The 18,920-nt window shown below is 42.8% G+C and overlaps 1 protein-coding gene across 3 annotated transcripts in view; it reads left to right on the top strand.

Moving 5' to 3' along the window:
- Nucleotides 1-277: 277 nt before the first annotated feature.
- Nucleotides 278-18,920, top strand: part of LOC146822292 (protein LEG1 homolog) — a 130,310-nt gene continuing 111,667 nt past the window's right edge. For all 3 annotated transcript variants that reach the window (XR_014962829.1, XM_085609453.1, XM_085609452.1), the window contains exon 1: nt 278-603. Coding sequence is in view for 2 of the 3 variants with exons in the window: in XM_085609453.1 (XP_085465579.1) it covers nt 297-603 (307 nt within the window). In the remaining variant the exon portion in view is untranslated. The remainder of the gene's footprint in view (nt 604-18,920) is intronic.

The raw sequence follows: 18,920 nt of genomic DNA, 5'->3' as shown, positions 1-18,920 counted from the left end.
GGCGATAATTCTAACGCCCTGCCTTGTGGATAAGCCACTAAGAAACCCAAACCTAAAATGATAATAACACTGGTAATGATCATTTCAGTTTTCTTTTAGCTTCTGCTTGCAGAGCAGTGGGGCGATGCACCTCCGCCACAGCGGAGGAGCTGCCACTGATGAGTTGGCAGGTCTGATACCACGTCCACCGCTGTAAATAGTGAACACAATGACGTTTCTGAAGCTGAGCCAGGGTGCAGTCAATAAAAGCCGCTGCCGCTCTGGCCCTGGCAGTGCTTCCGAGTCTGGCACGCAGGATGGCACCGCCGGGGCTGAGACTGGCTCTGCTCTGTGCTTTGGTTTCCGGGAGCGCCGCAGAGGCCACGGACCCTGCCATAGAGAATCATTACCCTCCGCTGTGGCCGCAGGTCCCGGGAAGCCTCGAAGAATTCGGAAAGAAAGATAATCTCGTGTCCATCGATCCGTGGAGATATCTGGACAGAATGGGGCTGGGCAAGGCTCTGTTAAATTACACGTATGGCTCTAACATCATTACGGTGTTGAATAAAAGCCGCAGCGCGTTATGGGGTATCCCCCTGCTGCTCGAGTGGCAGTTTGAATCTGGTAAGCATTCTGAAAATGGGAAATATCTGGGGGAAAGGCGTAGTTCTGTTAAATTACTTTTACCTGCATCGCATAACAGAAATATTGCCCCTTTGTTTGAAACAACGTTGAAGGGCCCGAACTTGCAAGAATGTTCCTATTCCTCTCAGGATGTGACGCACCTGTCCATGTCTTCGGCGGCTCCTTTATTACACGTTCACGTCTCGTTTTTATATCTCTCCTTTCAACCATATTAATGCGAAAGGCGTGTTTTCTTTATTTCCCATCCATTCCGAGGCATCGCTGGCGCGTGCCCCATGACTCGTTCGAGGCCTTCAGCAGGCTCTGGTTTTCCAGACATCACCTTCTAGCCCAGAAGTTAGAGTTTTCCCGATACCATTGTTTCCATAGATCCGACAGTCCTAGAATCCCAAATGCGGGCTGGTTCAGGTGAGCACACGTCATATCCGCTCTCTTGCCACAAACGGATCCACAGAAACCTGCAGCTGTCGGCCTGGTGCTACTGGCCATTCCAAGCATCGACATGATACATCGTAGAGAGGCGAGGCTTGACTCAACTCTGGGAGCACCGAGACAGGTGAAAAAGTCTGCAACAAAACATAATCTGTAAAACACCTTTCAAATATCACTACGAGCTTTGTAGGTGCCTTTGATGGGACTGCAAACGCTCCCCGCGTTCATGTATACGTCGTGCATAGGCCCATTCTAAAACAGCGAAAAAGACTGCAAAGAAAACAAACACTGGAAATGCAACCGGTCTCTCATTTGTTTGAGTTGTATTTTTCTTATGTGTTATGGAGTGTAGGTATGTGGTGTGCAGTAGAACTATATGGGTTGGCTTGGATTCGTTTGTTGTGTAATTGTGTGGAGTGAATTTGTGTAGTGGCATTACGTGGCATGGTTTGCTGTGGACATATATGGTTAGCAATTATTATTTGGCACTCAGTGTAGTGGCATTATGTGGAGTGGGATTGTGTGTTGTGAAATGGTAACTAGTTCAGTTTAATTATGTGTTGTGCTGTTGAATTTTGTGGCACAATGTGGAATTGCGTGGTGTGGATTGGATGTATGTCGTGTGTTGTTGAGTTGTATTATGTGATTTGGTGTTAAATTATGTGGTGTGGGCTGGAAATGTGTGCAGCTGAATTGTGTAGAATGGAACTGTGTGTATAGCTTTGCGTTTTTGGTGACGGAAAAGAACAAATAGGTAGGAGCTAAGCATCAGATCTGTGTGTTTAAAAAAAGGAAAGAGTTGAAGATATTGGCATTGTAAATTACTCTTACCTATGTGTTATGAATTGGCGTGGATGTATGTGGTGTGTACCAATTATGTGGGTTGGATTAGACTTGTTAGTTGTAGTATTGTGTGGTGTGAAACTGTGTGGATTTGTGTAGTGGAATTAACTGGCATGATGTGCAATTGTATTATGTGGATAGTAACTATGTGTTTTTGAGTGTATTGGAATTGTGTGTTAGTATGTGGAATCCTATTTTGTGTTGTGGAGTGTTATGTAGTGGAGTTTAAAGAAGACATTATGTACAATTAAATAACTATAAAAAAAATAATTCACAAAAAAATGTCGTCTAGTGTTTTTAGGTCTCGGCTAGCGAAGGCTGCGCTTGCTCAGTCTCGCTCGCGAGATTTAATGACTTGGGGAAGAGGGGCTTGAACCCGCCCCTCTTCTCTCCTCTTCTCCTTTGGCTGGCCTCTTAAATGCTGGCCAGCCATTGGAGAAGAGGTTTGTCTCGCAAAACAAGCCCCGTCCTTTTCGGATTCGGGGGCGTGTTTTTTGTCGATTTTTCTCTGGGCGTGTTGTTCGAGAAAAACACGCCCCCGAATCCGAAAACGCCGCTGCCTTTCTCCGAGGCATTTCTGCTTTCACCTCGGAGAAAGGCAGTGGTGTGCTTGTTTTCTTCTGGGAGTAAGCCTCTCTGTATTCAGATGCTGCCTGTGTGCCTGTTTTCTGCCTCGCCGTGTGCTGGAATCCAGGGTTCGTCCCTCGGGGTCGCGTCCACATCCTTCCCCGTGCCTGAATGGGTGACGTAACCGGCGCTCATGTAAGGCGCTACTAATCTCCGAGATGTGTAATGAAAAAACGGTGCTATGTGGCGCGCTCCAACACCTTCCGGTCGAGTTCACGCTATATCATTGCTTTGGTCGTCGACTAGACTGCCGACTTTTGTGCTGGAGACCGGAGTTCGTCCCTCGGGGTAGCGTGCACATCCTTCCCCGTGCCTGAATGTGTAACGTGACCGGCGCTCATGTAAAGCGCTACAAATCTCCCCGTGCTGAAATGTGTAAGGTAAATACGGTGCTATGTAAAGCGCTCCAATACCTTCCGGGCGAGTTCACGCTATATCATTAAATTGTCCGTCGGCTACAATGCCGACTTTTGTGCTGGAAGCGAGAGTTCGTCCCTCGGGGTCGTGTCCACATCCTTCCCCGTGCTTGAATGTGTAACGTAGCCGGCACTCATGCGGGGCGCTCCAAATCTCCCCGTGCCTGAATGTGTAATGTAAATACGGGGTTATGTAAAGCGCTCCAATAACTTCCGGGCGAGTTCGCGCCATATAAATATATAACTCTGCCAGCTGGTGCTTTCGTTCTACTGCTGCCTACATCGGGAGAATAAAGGGGGTTAAGAATGCTGGTTAAGTGTTGTGTTGAGGGTCGCGTCCACATCCTTCCCCGAATGTGTAACGTAACCGGCACTCATGTAAGGCGATCCAAATCTCCCCGTGCCTGAATGTGTAATGTAAAAACGGGGCCATGTAAAGCGCTCCAATACCTTGCGGGCGAGTTCACGCTATATCATTACTTTGTCCGTCGGCTAGACTGCCGACTTTTGTGCTGGAAGCCAGAGTTCGTCCCTCGGGGTCGCGTCCACATCCTTCCCCGTGCTTGAATGTGTAACGTAGCCGGCACTTATGCGGGGCGCTCCAAATCTCCCGTGCCTGAATGTGTAATGTAAATACGGGGTTATGTAAAGCGCTCCAATAACTTCAGGGCGAGTTCGCGCCATATAAATATATAACTCTGCCAGCTGGTGCTTTCGTTCTACTGCTGCCTACATTGGGAGAATAAAGGGGGTTAAGAGTGCTGGTTAAGTGTTGTGTTGAAGATTTGTGGTGGGGGTTATGAGCAATGCCAATAGCTCTAACTTTAACAATGCCGAGACCATTGCATTGTAAATGCTTGTTGTCCTTGCAATGCTGGCAACCTCTTCCTGCCTGTTGTAATGCTTGTTTATTATGGCTTTTTTATGAATGGTGGGACATAAACAATAGGAGGGTGGAGATTGAGAAATAGTACCTGAATTACAACACAAGCAGTGGAGAGACACTAGGAGAGAATCAACAGATGGTAGATTCTGAGGGCACACTGAGGTGGTGCTAAGTAATGCTGAAGTGGGGCTGAGGTGGTGGTGTGCTGGTTCAGAAGTGATGCACAGGTGATGCTGAATGGAACTCAGGGAGTGCTAAGTGATGCTGAGGCAGTTGTGTGCTGGTGTGGAGGTGATACTGAGTGTTACTTTGGTGGTGCTGAGTGATGCTGAGGTGGTGCTGAGTGATCCTGTGGTGGTGGTGCGCTGGTGCTGAAGGGGTGCTGAATTAGTGCTGTGTTGAGGTGATGCTCTGCTGATGCTGAGATGGTGCTAGGTTGGTGGTGGTCCACTGATGCGAAAATGGTGCTGATGTTTATGTTGTTCTGCATTGGTGCTGAGGTGATGCTGCGCTGATGCCGAGTTGGTAGTGAACTGATGATGAGGTGACGCTGAGGTGATAATGAGGGGGTACTGAGTGATGCTGAGGTGCTGGTTCATGCTAAGATAATGGTGCTGCGCTGGTGCTCAGGGAGTGATGAGAGATTTTGAGTTGGTGATCTGCTGAGTTGATGCTGCGCTGATGTTGAAGTGGTGTGGTATTGGTGCTGAGTTGCTGCTGAGGTGGGGCTGCTTTGGTACTGATGTGGTGCGGAGTCATGCGGAGGTGGACCTGAGTCATGTTGAGGTGGTTCAGCTGCACTGGTGCTCAGGCGGTGCTACACTGATGAGGAGGTAGTGCTGTGCTAACCCTGGGATGGGGCTGTGCTGATTCTGAGGTGGTGGTGTTCAGGTGATGCTGTGCTAATGCAAAGGTGGTGATGCGCTGGTGCTGCACTGATGCTGAGGTGGTGCTGCACTGATGCTGAGTTGGTGCTGCACTGGTGGTGGCTCATTGAAGAGGAGGTGGTGTGTGATGATGTGTAATGATGTCACACTCGGAATTCTCACGACGTGCTCGCCGAGAGAATTCCGTGAAGTGACAGTTGCAGCGACTTAGTTGTTGGATGGGGTTTGTTATAATAAACTCGGCATATCCTTACCTTACTCTCCGTGTCCTCTATTTGTGGAACACCACATTTGCCAACGAGGACGGGATACTTCTCTCCGGTGTTCAAATTGTACCCCAACAAGACGTTGTTTCGATTTCCACTTGTTGCTCCTGATAGTGGAGTCTGCAGCCGAGGCAAGCTGTGTGGAGCCATAGACATCCGTTGAAGTGCCCCTAAAGTTCCTGACTGTTTGGTATATGAGGCTTATGTGAGAGCTTAGGAAGCCCAACGACGTCCACAGTAGCGCTTGATCACGTTCAAGATCGACGGAGTTCACTCGCTTGATGCTCGGAGGTTGTTGTTGTTGGCAGTGGGTATGCCACCACATTCAGGTACGTTTCTTTTTATTTACTCATGGGCTTTGAGGATCGACCCTTCTCCCTCTAGCCCGGGTTTGTCTGTACGTCGGGAGGAACGACTCTTCCCCCTCCGACGTCACGTGTCCGGCACATGCTCCCTTGCAGCTGAAGGAAGTTGCAGGGTTTTGTTTATAAAAAAAAACAACTAGAGCGCTGTGCGAGTGAACTGATTGGATTAAATACTATGGAAAACAGACTCTGAACTGGCACAAGGAATACTAACGGATTTAAAGGATTTTAGGAGGCATTAGTTGAGTCATGGGAAATCATTATTATTACATTAGTGGTTATATGGTTGAACAATATAATTTTTTTTTTAAATTATTAAGACTGTTATTTTCGTGTGGTTCAATACAATCTGGTGAAGCTGATTTATTTATTTATTTATTGCTAATTTTCTCGCACTCTCATTCAAAAAGAGTGTTTAAAGATTTATGCCCTTTTTATATTCTTATGAAATTCATACTGCCTTCTTGTAACTGTGATTTTTATGTGTCTATTGTATTTTTTATGTGCTTACAAGATATCTTGCATATCGAATAAAAGCTTATGACTGACTGACTGACTGACTGACATAATATAGTTCTTAGTAGTTATCATTTTTTTTCTTTCTCATTTACTTTTCATACATTGGAAAATGCAGAATGTTACATCTGTTCCTTTCTTCCTCTCCTCCCCTGGTGAACCTTCTATAGATTGGTCAAAATGGAAAAACGTTTATGCCAACTATGCACGTGTTTGTGGCACTAATCTTAGCGCAGAAAGAAAACATGCATTATTGTTACACTGTCTAGGGGCAGAAGGACAGGATGTTTTAGAGAACTTACCTGATCTTCCCCATGTTTTAGCACGTGATTTAAATGAATATGAAATTGCAATAACAAAGTTAGACCAACATTACATGCCACGCGTGAGTACAATTTTAGAAAGGTATCATTTTGGATTAAGGTGTCAGGGAAAAGAAGAGTCAGTTGAAGATTACATAACTTCGCTGAGGAAGTTAGCATCCAAATGCAAATTTGGTGGGATGTTGGAAGAGAGAATTAGAGATCAGTTTTTACTTCGCTGCAACAGTAATAAAATAAGAGAGGAACTTTGGATGAAAGATGATCCTCGCTTGGAAGAGGTAATCATTGTTGCAAAACAAATTGAGCACATGTTGAAGTGTGTAAGTTAACTTAAAGTAGAGAAAGAGGCTGTCATCCCTAATTCTACAGGAAAAGAAGACACTGCTGAGGTTCAAGTGGTGAGGTCTAGTGGAGTCAAAACTCAGAGTGAGTCGAATGCTAAACAAACAATTGAAGAAAAAGGGGTAAAGAGTAAAGAGTATAGTCAGAATGTCACTTGTTTCAGATGTGGTTATAATGGACATAGAGCTAATGATAAATCCTGTCCGGCTTTGTCACAATCTTGTAACTTTTGTGGTTTGAGGGGACATTTTAGCAGATGTTGCAGGAACCGAAATAAGGGGAATTATAAAAACAGAGACAAAGAGTCTTGTCATTAGATATTATTACAAGTTAATCAAGATGGGAAAGCTTTCCCCTCTGAGATGGTTAGCATTGATGGGAAGGAGACCATTATGAAATTTTTATTCTTGTTCTCGAATTACTATTATCTCGAAGGATACACTTGGAAATTTGTTTCCAGATAATAAATCTCTCTGTGAAATGGATATTCAACCTGGGGGGTATGGAGGGAGCAAGATTGACATGTTGGGTTACTTCACTGCTAAGATTGGCGTTTGTGGGAGGATCACTTCTGGCAAAGTCTATGTATCCTGCAAAGGAGACGATCTTTTGGGTTGGGCTCATCAAAAGGAGTTGGGTGTCAGTTTACATCTGAACAAAATCCCACAGGTACAGGTTGATCATGTTGAACACTCTAATAATATTTTTGTCAAATAATTTAGAGGTTTGTTTCAGAATAAACTTGGGAAACTTGTTGGTTACAAACACAAAATCAAACTCAGAGATCATGCCGTTCCTGTGGTAGCCAAAGTAAGAAGGATTCCCATTCACCTTCAAACTGCAGTTGAGAATGAGCTTAAGAAGTTGGTAGATGGGGGAGTGATTGAAGAAGTTGAAGCTACAAATTGGTTGGCCCCCATTGTAGTCATGTGCAAAGGGAATGGTGACATTCGTCTTTGTGTGGACTTGAGGGCGCTAAACAAAGAGGTGGTAGTTGAAAATTTCCGCTTCCCAATATAGAAGAGATGATCACCACTTTCTTGGATGCTAAGGTTTTCAGTACATTAGATCTGATGTCAGCGTATCATCAGGTGGAACTTCATGAGAGTTCACAAGACTTGACAGCCTTTACGACTCCTTTTGGCAATTTTCGTTTTAAAAGAATGCCTTTTGGCTTAATTTCTGCGGCTGCAATTTTTCAGAGAGCAATGTCTATGATTCTCAAAGGTCAACCTGGTGTGAAATGTTACCAAGATGACATTATCATTTTTGCCCAAAATGACATAGAGCATAATCAACGTGTTCGTCAAGTCCTACAAAGACTTCAGGACTCTGGTCTTACGCTTAAAGCTGAAAAGTGTAGATTTGGAGTCAACGAAGTGAGTTATTTAGGATATAAAATTACTGCTTCTGGTATTCAGCCGAAGAAAGAACTGATTGATACCATCAAATCATTGAAAGAACCTACAACAAAAGAGGAACTCTCATCTTTTTTGTGAATGGTAGAATACTATAGTCGTTTCATAAAGGACTTTGCAAGCAAAATGTATCAAATGAGGAAACTGTTAAAGAAGGATACAGAATTTGTGTGCGTTAATGAATGTAGTCAAGAATTTGTGAATGTGAAACAAGACTTAAACAATGCTCCTTCCCTACAATCTTTTCAAGCATCCTATGACACAAAAGTTGTGTGTGATGCGAGTGGCAAAGGATTAGGTGCTCTACTAATTCAGACTAAGAATGGAAAGGAGAACTTAATTGCTTGTATCTCTAGAACTCTTAGGGATTCTGAACGCAATTATTACGTAATTGAGCGAGAGTCGTTGGCTGTTTTCTGGTCTATCACGAGGTTCAAACAATTTCTTTGGGGCATCCAATTCTCTGTTCAGTCAGACCATAAACCTTTAGAGGATGTCTTTGCAAAGAAGGGTCTTGATTCCATTTCATCACGCATAAGGAGATGGGTTGTAGGACTGCAAGATTTTTCTTTCACTGTTCAATATGTTCCTGGAGCTGGACATTTCTCAGCAGATTGTCTTTCCAGACTGGTTGATCTAGATTGTGTCCAGTATGATTGTCAGAAGATCTGGATCTAGAAGAAGGTGTGAGTGTATGTGAAGTAACAGAGGGATCCATTAGCAAGGAAGAGTGGTTGGAGATCTGACTAAGGATATCACTCTAGTTAACATTAGGAACATTGTTGCCTCTGGTTCAACTTGTAGTTCTCAATTTAAGGAATTTTCTGGATGTTGGGAAAAGATCTGGAATGAACTAGCTGTTGACAGAGGTTTCTTGTTGAGGGGCACAAGATTAATTTCACCTGAAAATCTGAGAAAAAAATCTTATGTTTGGCCCACGAAGGACACATGGGCATTGTTAAAACCAAAGCAAGGCTCATAAGGGATTTTTGGTGGCCTACACTTGATCATGATATAGAGTGTTTAATTAGAGATTGTGTGGAATGTTCGGTCTCTGATAAAGGTCTTAAAACCAGTCAACCTCCTATGGTTTGTAGATCTTTACCTAAATACCCTTGGGAAGAGGTTGCGATGGATATTCTTGGACCCATTAGGGGTGAGCATGCCACACCATATGTTATCGTGCTCTTGGATTTGTATTCCAGATGGGTTGAGGTTTCTTGTGTACAGGATATTTCTTCATCAGCAATTATTAAGTTTCTGGAGGATATATTTTTGAGGGAAAGTTTTCCAATATATCTGCTCGCTGATAATGGTGTGCAGTTTTGTTCTCATGAAACAGAATTGTTCTTGAAAAAGTGTGGAATTGTCCATAAAAAATCTTCTCTGTATCATCCTCAGACTAATGGTGCTATTGAGAGGGTGGCCAAAACTTTAAAGGAGGGCATTCAATTAGCCAGAGCGAATGGTTTAGACTGGAAAAAAGAGTTGTCAAAAAGAATTCAGGGTTATAGATTCTCTCCTCATAGCTCTACTGGGAAATTACCTTTTGAATTATTCAAAGGTAGATCGCCTTCCACCTTTGTGTGCCCTGGGTGGATGAATTGGAGCAAGGGTTGTGTAGATAATTTCCCTGGTCTGTGGAGAGAGAGAGAGATAATTTCTCAACGCAAAAGAAAGGAGGATTTTGACTCTAGTAAGTGTGTGAGTGAGGTGAAAGTTAGTATTGGTAATTTTGTGAAGATCAGCGCTCCCAAGGGATGTGCAGATTGGTCCAAGTTCACAAAAGAGTTACAGGTTATCAAATGCTTTAAAAACGCTGTCAAGACTCATGATGGTCGTAATTTGGAAAAAAAACAGAGTATCTGTTACACGCAGAATATCTAATCCTCTTTTCTATTCCAAGTCAAGACCTCTCACAGTTGCAGGTTATTCTGCTAGTCGGTGTTCGTTTAGTTCTTCAGGAAGAGTGTCACCTACACATAGACGTAGTGCTAGAGCGATCAAGAGACAGGCTTATCTCAAAGATTTTGTAGTTTGAGTTGGTCTGCTATTTTTAAAAATGCATTTGTCTTTTATTTGTCTTTTACTGTTAACTTCTTTTGTTGTTGCTCTCATTTTGTTTACATTTTTTTGTATAAAAAGGGAGAAGTGTGATGATGTGTAATTATGTCACACTCGGAATTCCGTTGGATGGGGTTTGTTATAATAAACTCGGCATATCCTTACCTTACTCTCCGTGTCCTCTATTTGTGGAACACCACATGGTGCTCTGCTGAGTGATGCTGAGGTGGTGATGAGTGTTGCTGAGGTGGTGGTGGTGCACTGGTTCTGTGGTGGTGCAGAACTGGTGCACAGGTGGTGCTGAGTGATGTTGAGTTGGTTCTGTGCTGAGGTGATGTTGTGCTGATGCTGAGGTGGTGCTGCATTGGTGCTGAGTTGCTGGTGAGGTGGGGCTGCATTGGTGGTGTGCACTGATGCTGATTTAGTGTTGTGATAAAGCTAAGATGGTGCAATGCTGATGTTAAGGTGGAGTTTCGCTGGTGCTGAGCTGGTACTGCACAGATGCTGAGTTGGTGCTGCTCTGGTGGTGGTGCACTGATGAGGAGGTGGTGCTGCGCTGCGAGTTGGTAGTGAACTGATGATGAGGTAAGGCTGAGTGTTGTGTATTTCTTCATCACCACCACCCTTTAACAGTGTTCCTTAAGGCTCTATAACCAGTAATGTTCAGATGCATTTAATTAGTTATAAAGCACCACTCATACCAGTGTATGGTGTAAAATCACTTTGCATCACACACAAATTGTACAGAGGCAATCAATATGTGTATAAATCAGCGTAAGTGAAATGTTACATAAGACAGAGGACTTCAAGTTGTAGGTGTCACAAGTCATGCATTTTGGTTGGCAGCATTTCTAACGAGTGCTTTAACCCCAGAAGCACAAACTCAGAATTGAGAACAGCACACCATAGTTGGGGGTTCTCTTAAATAAACACAACAATATCTGCTCTAATCTGTACTTTGCAGTGCATGCAATTCTATGATGACAGTTATAAATTCACTGTTCTGGGTTAGGATTTTAACTTATAAGCTGCAAGTAACAGAAAAACAGTAACCCACTGGCCTATTCAAATGTTATGCATTTTGTGTTCTGCATGGTAAACTTTCTTTGCAGCTGGAATATTAACCCTCTGCTAACTTGCAATGAGTCGAAGCGAGACAACTCCATCACTCCAGCAAGAACATTAATCACTGGAGTTATCTTGACATTTTTATTGTCTGGAATTGCTTGAGGCCTGGAATGTGTCAGTGAGTGCTTTTAAAAGCAAAATAAACTTGGAAACACAGCCCCTCTACTCTGAAGCCAGTATCCAGTGTGATCGCACCACCCTTGTGCTGGCCCTGCCTTCTTGTTCTGCATTTATTTAATGCACTACATTCAAATGCACATTTACAGGGAACATTCTTCCAGAAAGAAACATTTTGGCCTTAGCACTAAACTAAGAACAGAGACTTACAACCTCTCAGCCAGCAGCCTAGCACAGGTCCTGGAGGGTAGGAAAGAACACAAGCAGCATGCACATTAAATTATCATTTGAAGCGTTGATTTAATGGAACTGAAAAAATGGCTGTTTTTAAGTAGTGGTGTAACTTTTTTACATGATTTAGAACTGCAGTAGCTAGATGGCATGCTACTGCAGTGCTTTTGTGCCTGTTTTTAGAGGAAATTAAAGGCAGCAGACTTAGACTTAAAACCACAATAATTAATTGCTTGCATTCCAAGCCAGCCTGGGAGCTGTCTTCAGGAAGAATACAGGTGATGCTGAATGGAACTCAGGGAGTGCTAAGTGATGCTGAGGCAGTTGTGTGCTGGTGTAGAGGTGATACTGAGTGTTACTGTGGTGGTGCTGAGTGATGCTGAGGTGGTGCTGAGTGATCCTGTGGTGGTGGTGCGCTGGTGCTGAAGGGGTGCTGAATTAGTGCTGTGTTGAGTTGATGCTCTGCTGATGCTGAGATGGTGCTAGGTTGGTGGTGGTCCACTGATGCGAAAATGGTGCTGATGTTTATGTTGTTCTGCATTGGTGCTGAGGTGATGCTGCGCTGATGCCGAGTTGGTAGTGAACTGATGATGAGGTGACGCTGAGGTGATAATGAGGGGGTACTGAGTGATGCTGAGGTGCTGGTTCATGCTAAGATAATGGTGCTGCGCTGGTGCTCAGGGAGTGATGAGAGATTTTGAGTTGGTGATCTGCTGAGTTGATGCTGCGCTGATGTTGAAGTGGTGTGGTATTGGTGCTGAGTTGCTGCTGAGGTGGGGCTGCTTTGGTACTGATGTGGTGCGGAGTCATGCGGAGGTGGACCTGAGTCATGTTGAGGTGGTTCAGCTGCACTGGTGCTCAGGCGGTGCTACACTGATGAGGAGGTAGTGCTGTGCTAACCCTGGGATGGGGCTGTGCTGATTCTGAGGTGGTGGTGTTCAGGTGATGCTGTGCTAATGCAAAGATGGTGATGCGCTGGTGCTGCACTGATGCTGAGGTGGTGCTGCACTGATGCTGAGTTGGTGCTGCACTGGTGGTGGCTCATTGAAGAGGAGGTGGTGTGTGATGATGTGTAATGATGTCACACTCGGAATTCTCACGACGTGCTCGCCGAGAGAATTCCGTGAAGTGACAGTTGCAGCGACTTAGTTGTTGGATGGGGTTTGTTATAATAAACTCGGCATATCCTTACCTTACTCTCCGTGTCCTCTATTTGTGGAACACCAAATTTGCCAACGAGGACGGGATACTTCTCTCCGGTGTTCAAATTGTACCCCAACAAGACGTTGTTTCGATTTCCACTCGTTGCTCCTGATAGTGGAGTCTGCAGCCGAGGCAAGCTGTGTGGAGCCATAGACATCCGTTGAAGTGCCCCTAAAGTTCCTGACTGTTTGGTATATGAGGCTTATGTGAGAGCTTAGGAAGCCCAACGACGTCCACAGTAGCGCTTGATCACGTTCAAGATCGACGGAGTTCACTCGCTTGATGCTCGGAGGTTGTTGTTGTTGGCAGTGGGTATGCCACCACATTCAGGTACGTTTTTTTTTATTTACTCATGGGCTTTGAGGAACGACCCTTCTCCCTCTAGCCCGGGTTTGTCTGTACGTCGGGAGGAACGACTCTTCCCCCTCCGACGTCACGTGTCCGGCACATGCTCCCTTGCAGCTGAAGGAAGTTGCAGGGTTTTGTTTATAAAAAAAAACAACTAGAGCGCTGTGCGAGTGAACTGATTGGATTAAATACTATGGAAAACAGACTCTGAACTGGCACAAGGAATACTAACGGATTTAAAGGATTTAAGGAGGCATTAGTTGAGTCATGGGAAATCATTATTATTACATTAGTGGTTATATGGTTGAACAATATAATTTTTTTTTTAAATTATTAAGACTGGTATTTTCGTGTGGTTCAATACAATCTGGTGAAGCTGATTTATTTATTTATTTATTGCTAATTTTCTCGCACTCTCATTCAAAAAGAGTGTTTAAAGATTTGTGTGTATCCTATGTTGGCAATCGTAATGCTTTTATTGCAAAGAGATGATTAAATAATATAGTTCTTAGTAGTTATCATTTTTTTTCTTTCTCATTTACTTTTCATACATTGGAAAATGCAGAATGTTACATCTGTTCCTTTCTTCCTCTCCTCCCCTGGTGAACCTTCTATAGATTGGTCAAAATGGAAAAACGTTTATGCCAACTATGCACGTGTTTGTGGCACTAATCTTAGCGCAGAAAGAAAACATGCATTATTGTTACACTGTCTAGGGGCCGAAGGACAGGATGTTTTAGAGAACTTACCTGATCTTCCCCATGTTTTAGCACGTGATTTAAATGAATATGAAATTGCAATAACAAAGTTAGACCAACATTACATGCCACGCGTGAGTACAATTTTAGAAAGGTATCATTTTGGATTAAGATGTCAGGGAAAAGAAGAGTCAGTTGAAGATTACATAACTTCGCTGAGGAAGTTAGCATCCAAATGCAAATTTGGTGGGATGTTGGAAGAGAGAATTAGAGATCAGTTTTTACTTCGCTGCAACAGTAATAAAATAAGAGAGGAACTTTGGATGAAAGATGATCCTCGCTTGGAAGAGGTAATCATTGTTGCAAAACAAATTGAGCACATGTTGAAGTGTGTAAGTTAACTTAAAGTAGAGAAAGAGGCTGTTATCCCTAATTCTACAGGAAAAGAAGACACTGCTGAGGTTCAAGTGGTGAGGTCTAGTGGAGTCAAAACTCAGAGTGAGTCGAATGCTAAACAAACAATTGAAGAAAAAGGGGTAAAGAGTAAAGAGTATAGTCAGAATGTCACTTGTTTCAGATGTGGTTATAATGGACATAGAGCTAATGATAAATCCTGTCCGGCTTTGTCACAATCTTGTAACTTTTGTGGTTTGAGGGGACATTTTAGCAGATGTTGCAGGAACCGAAATAAGGGGAATTATAAAAACAGAGACAAAGAGTCTTGTCATGAGATATTATTACAAGTTAATCAAGATGGGAAAGCTTTCCCCTCTGAGATGGTTAGCATTGATGGGAAGGAGACCATTATGAAATTTTTATTCTTGTTCTCGTATTACTATTATCTCGAAGGATACACTTGGAAATTTGTTTCCAGATAAGAAATCTCTCTGTGAAATGGATATTCAACCTGGGGGGTATGGAGGGAGCAAGATTGACATGTTGGGTTACTTCACTGCTAAGATTGGCGTTTGTGGGAGGATCACTTCTGGCAAAGTCTATGTATCCTGCAAAGGAGACGATCTTTTGGTTTGGGCTCATCAAAAGGAGTTGGGTGTCAGTTTACATCTGAACAAAATCCCACAGGTACAGGTTGATCATGTTGAACACTCTAATAATATTTTTGTCAAAGAATTTAGAGGTTTGTTTCAGAATAAACTTGGGAAACTTGTTGGTTACAAACACAAAATCAAACTCAGAGATCATGCCGTTCCTGTGGTAGCCAAAGTAAGAAGGATTCCCATTCACCTTCAAACTGAAGTTGAGAATGAGCTTAAGAAGTTGGTAGATGGGGGAGTGATTGAAGAAGTTGAAGCTACAAATTGGTTGGCCCCCATTGTAGTCATGTGCAAAGGGAATGGTGACATTCGTCTTTGTGTGGACTTGAGGGCGCTAAACAAAGAGGTGGTAGTTGAAAATTTCCGCTTCCCAACATAGAAGAGATGATCACCACTTTCTTGGATGCTAAGGTTTTCAGTACATTAGATCTGATGTCAGCGTATCATCAGGTGGAACTTCATGAGAGTTCACAAGACTTGACAGCCTTTACGACTCCTTTTGGCAATTTTCGTTTTAAAAGAATGCCTTTTGGCTTAATTTCTGCGGCTGCAATTTTTCAGAGAGCAATGTCTATGATTCTCAAAGGTCAACCTGGTGTGAAATGTTACCAAGATGACATTATCATTTTTGCCCAAAATGACATAGAGCATAATCAACGTGTTCGTCAAGTCCTACAAAGACTTCAGGACTCTGGTCTTACGCTTAAAGCTGAAAAGTTTAGATTTGGAGTCAACGAAGTGAGTTATTTAGGATATAAAATTACTGCTTCTGGTATTCAGCCGAAGAAAGAACTGATTGATACCATCAAATCATTGAAAGAACTTACAAAAAAAGAGGAACTCTCATCTTTTTTGTGAATGGTAGAATACTATAGTCGTTTCATAAAGGACTTTGCAAGTAAAATGTATCGAATGAGGAAACTGTTAAAGAAGGATACAGAATTTGTGTGCGTTAATGAATGTAGTCAAGAATTTGTGAATGTGAAACAAGACTTAAACAATGCTCCTTCCCTACAATCTTTTCAAGCATCCTATGACACAAAAGTTGTGTGTGATGCGAGTGGCAAAGGATTAGGTGCTCTACTAATTCAGACTAAGAATGGAAAGGAGAACTTAATTGCTTGTATCTCTAGAACTCTTAGGGATTCTGAACGCAATTATTACGTAATTGAGCGAGAGTCGTTGGCTGTTTTCTGGTCTATCACGAGGTTCAAACAATTTCTTTGGGGCATCCAATTCTCTGTTCAGTCAGACCATAAACCTCTAGAGGATGTCTTTGCAAAGAAGGGTCTTGATTCCATTTCATCACGCATAAGGAGATGGGTTGTAGGACTGCAAGATTTTTCTTTCACTGTTCAATATGTTCCTGGAGCTGGACATTTCTCAGCAGATTGTCTTTCCAGACTTGTTGATCTAGATTGTGTCCAGTATGATTGTCAGAAGATCTGGATCTAGAAGAAGGTGTGAGTGTATGTGAAGTAACAGAGGGATCCATTAGCAAGGAAGAGTGGTTGGAGGATCTGACTAAGGATATCACTCTAGTTAACATTAGGAACATTGTTGCCTCTGGTTCAACTTGTAGTTCTCAATTTAAGGAATTTTCTGGATGTTGGGAAAAGATCTGGAATGAACTAGCTGTTGACAGAGGTTTCTTGTTGAGGGGCACAAGATTAATTTCACCTGAAAATCTGAGAAAAAAATCTTATGTTTGGCCCACGAAGGACACATGGGCATTGTTAAAACCAAAGCAAGGCTCATAAGGGATTTTTGGTGGCCTACACTTGATCATGATATAGAGTGTTTAATTAGAGATTGTGTGGAATGTTCGGTCTCTGATAAAGGTCTTAAAACCAGTCAACCTCCTATGGTTTGTAGATCTTTACCTAAATACCCTTGGGAAGAGGTTGCGATGGATATTCTTGGACCCATTAGGGGTGAGCATGCCACACCATATGTTATCGTGCTCTTGGATTTGTATTCCAGATGGGTTGAGGTTTCTTGTGTACAGGATATTTCTTCATCAGCAATTATTAAGTTTCTGGAGGATATATTTTTGAGGGAAAGTTTTCCAATATATCTGCTCGCTGATAATGGTGTGCAGTTTTGTTCTCATGAAACAGAATTGTTCTTGAAAAAGTGTGGAATTGTCCATAAAAAATCTTCTCTGTATCATCCTCAGACTAATGGTGCTATTGAGAGGGTGGTCAAAACTTTAAAGGAGGGCATTCAATTAGCCAGAGCGAATGGTTTAGACTGGAAAAAAGAGTTGTCAAAAAGAATTCAGGGTTATAGATTCTCTCCTCATAGCTCTACTGGGAAATTACCTTTTGAATTATTCAAAGGTAGATCGCCTTCCACCTTTGTGTGCCCTGGGTGGATGAATTGGAGCAAGGGTTGTGTAGATAATTTCCCTGGTCTGTGGAGAGAGAGAGAGATAATTTCTCAACGCAAAAGAAAGGAGGATTTTGACTCTCGTAAGTGTGTGAGTGAGGTGAAAGCTAGTATTGGTAATTTTGTGAAGATCAGCGCTCCCAAGGGATGTGCAGATTGGTCCAAGTTCACAAAAGAGTTACAGGTTATCAAATGCTTTAAAAACGCTGTCAAGACTCATGATGGTCGTAATTTGGAAAAAAAACAGAGTATCTGTTACACGCAGAATATCTAATCCTCTTTTCTATTCCAAGTCAAGACCTCTCACAGTTGCAGGTTATTCTGCTAGTCGGTGTTCGTTTAGTTCTTCAGGAAGAGTGTCACCTACACATAGACGTAGTGCTAGAGCGATCAAGAGACCGGCTTATCTCAAAGATTTTGTAGTTTGAGTTGGTCTGCTATTTTTAAAAATGCATTTGTCTTTTACTGTTAACTTCTTTTGTTGTTGCTCTCATTTTGTTTACATTTTTTTGTATAATAAGGGAGAAGTGTGATGATGTGTAATTATGTCACACTCGGAATTCCGTTGGATGGGGTTTGTTATAATAAACTCGGCATATCCTTACCTTACTCTCCGTGTCCTCTATTTGTGGAACACCACATGGTGCTCTGCTGAGTGATGCTGAGGTGGTGATGAGTGTTGCTGAGGTGGTGGTGGTGCACTGGTTCTGTGGTGGTGCAGAACTGGTGCACAGGTGGTGCTGAGTGATGTTGAGTTGGTTCTGTGCTGAGGTGATGTTGTGCTGATGCTGAGGTGGTGCTGCATTGGTGCTGAGTTGCTGGTGAGGTGGGGCTGCATTGGTGGTGTGCACTGATGCTGAATTAGTGTTGTGATAAAGCTAAGATGGTGCAATGCTGATGTTAAGGTGGAGTTTCGCTGGTACTGCACAGATGCTGAGTTGGTGCTGCTCTGGTGGTGGTGCACTGATGAGGAGGTGGTGCTGTGCTGCGAGTTGGTAGTGAACTGATGATGAGGTAAGGCTGAGTGTTGTGTATTTCTTCATCACCACCACCCTTTAACAGTGTTCCTTAAGGCTCTATAACCAGTAATGTTCAGATGCATTTAATTAGTTATAAAGCACCACTCATACCAGTGTATGGTGTCAAATCACTTTGCATCACACACAAATTGTACAGAGGCAATCAATATGTGTATAAATCAGCGTAAGTGAAATGTTACATAAGACAGAGGACTTCAAGTTGTAGGTGTCACAAGTCATGCATTTTGGTTGGCAGCATTTCTAACGAGTGCTTTAACCCCAGAAGCACAAACTCAGAATTGAGAACAGCACACCATAGTTGGGGGTTCTCTTAAATAAACATAACAATATCTGCTCTAATCTGTACTTTGCAGTGCATGCAATTCTATGATGACAGTTATAAATTCACTGTTCTGGGTTAGGATTTTAACTTATAAGCTGCAAGTAACAGAAAAACAGTAACCCACTGGCCTATTCAAATGTTATGCATTTTGTGTTCTGCATGATAAACTTTCTTTGCAGCTAGAATATTAACCCTCTGCTAACTTGCAATGAGTCGAAGCGAGACAACTCCATCTCTCCAGCAAGAACATTAATCACTGGAGTTATCTTGACATTTTTATTGTCTGGAATTGCTTGAGGCCTGGAATGTGTCAGTGAGTGCTTTTAAAAGCAAAATAAACTTGGAAACACAGCCCCTCTACTCTGAAGCCAGTATCCA

Source organism: Triturus cristatus, chromosome 6, assembly GCF_964204655.1.
Source record: "Triturus cristatus chromosome 6, aTriCri1.1, whole genome shotgun sequence".
In the NCBI taxonomy this organism is placed as follows: domain Eukaryota; kingdom Metazoa; phylum Chordata; class Amphibia; order Caudata; family Salamandridae; genus Triturus; species Triturus cristatus.
The sequence above is the reverse complement of the archived record's forward strand: the minus strand, read 5'-3'. Positions and strand labels throughout refer to the sequence as shown.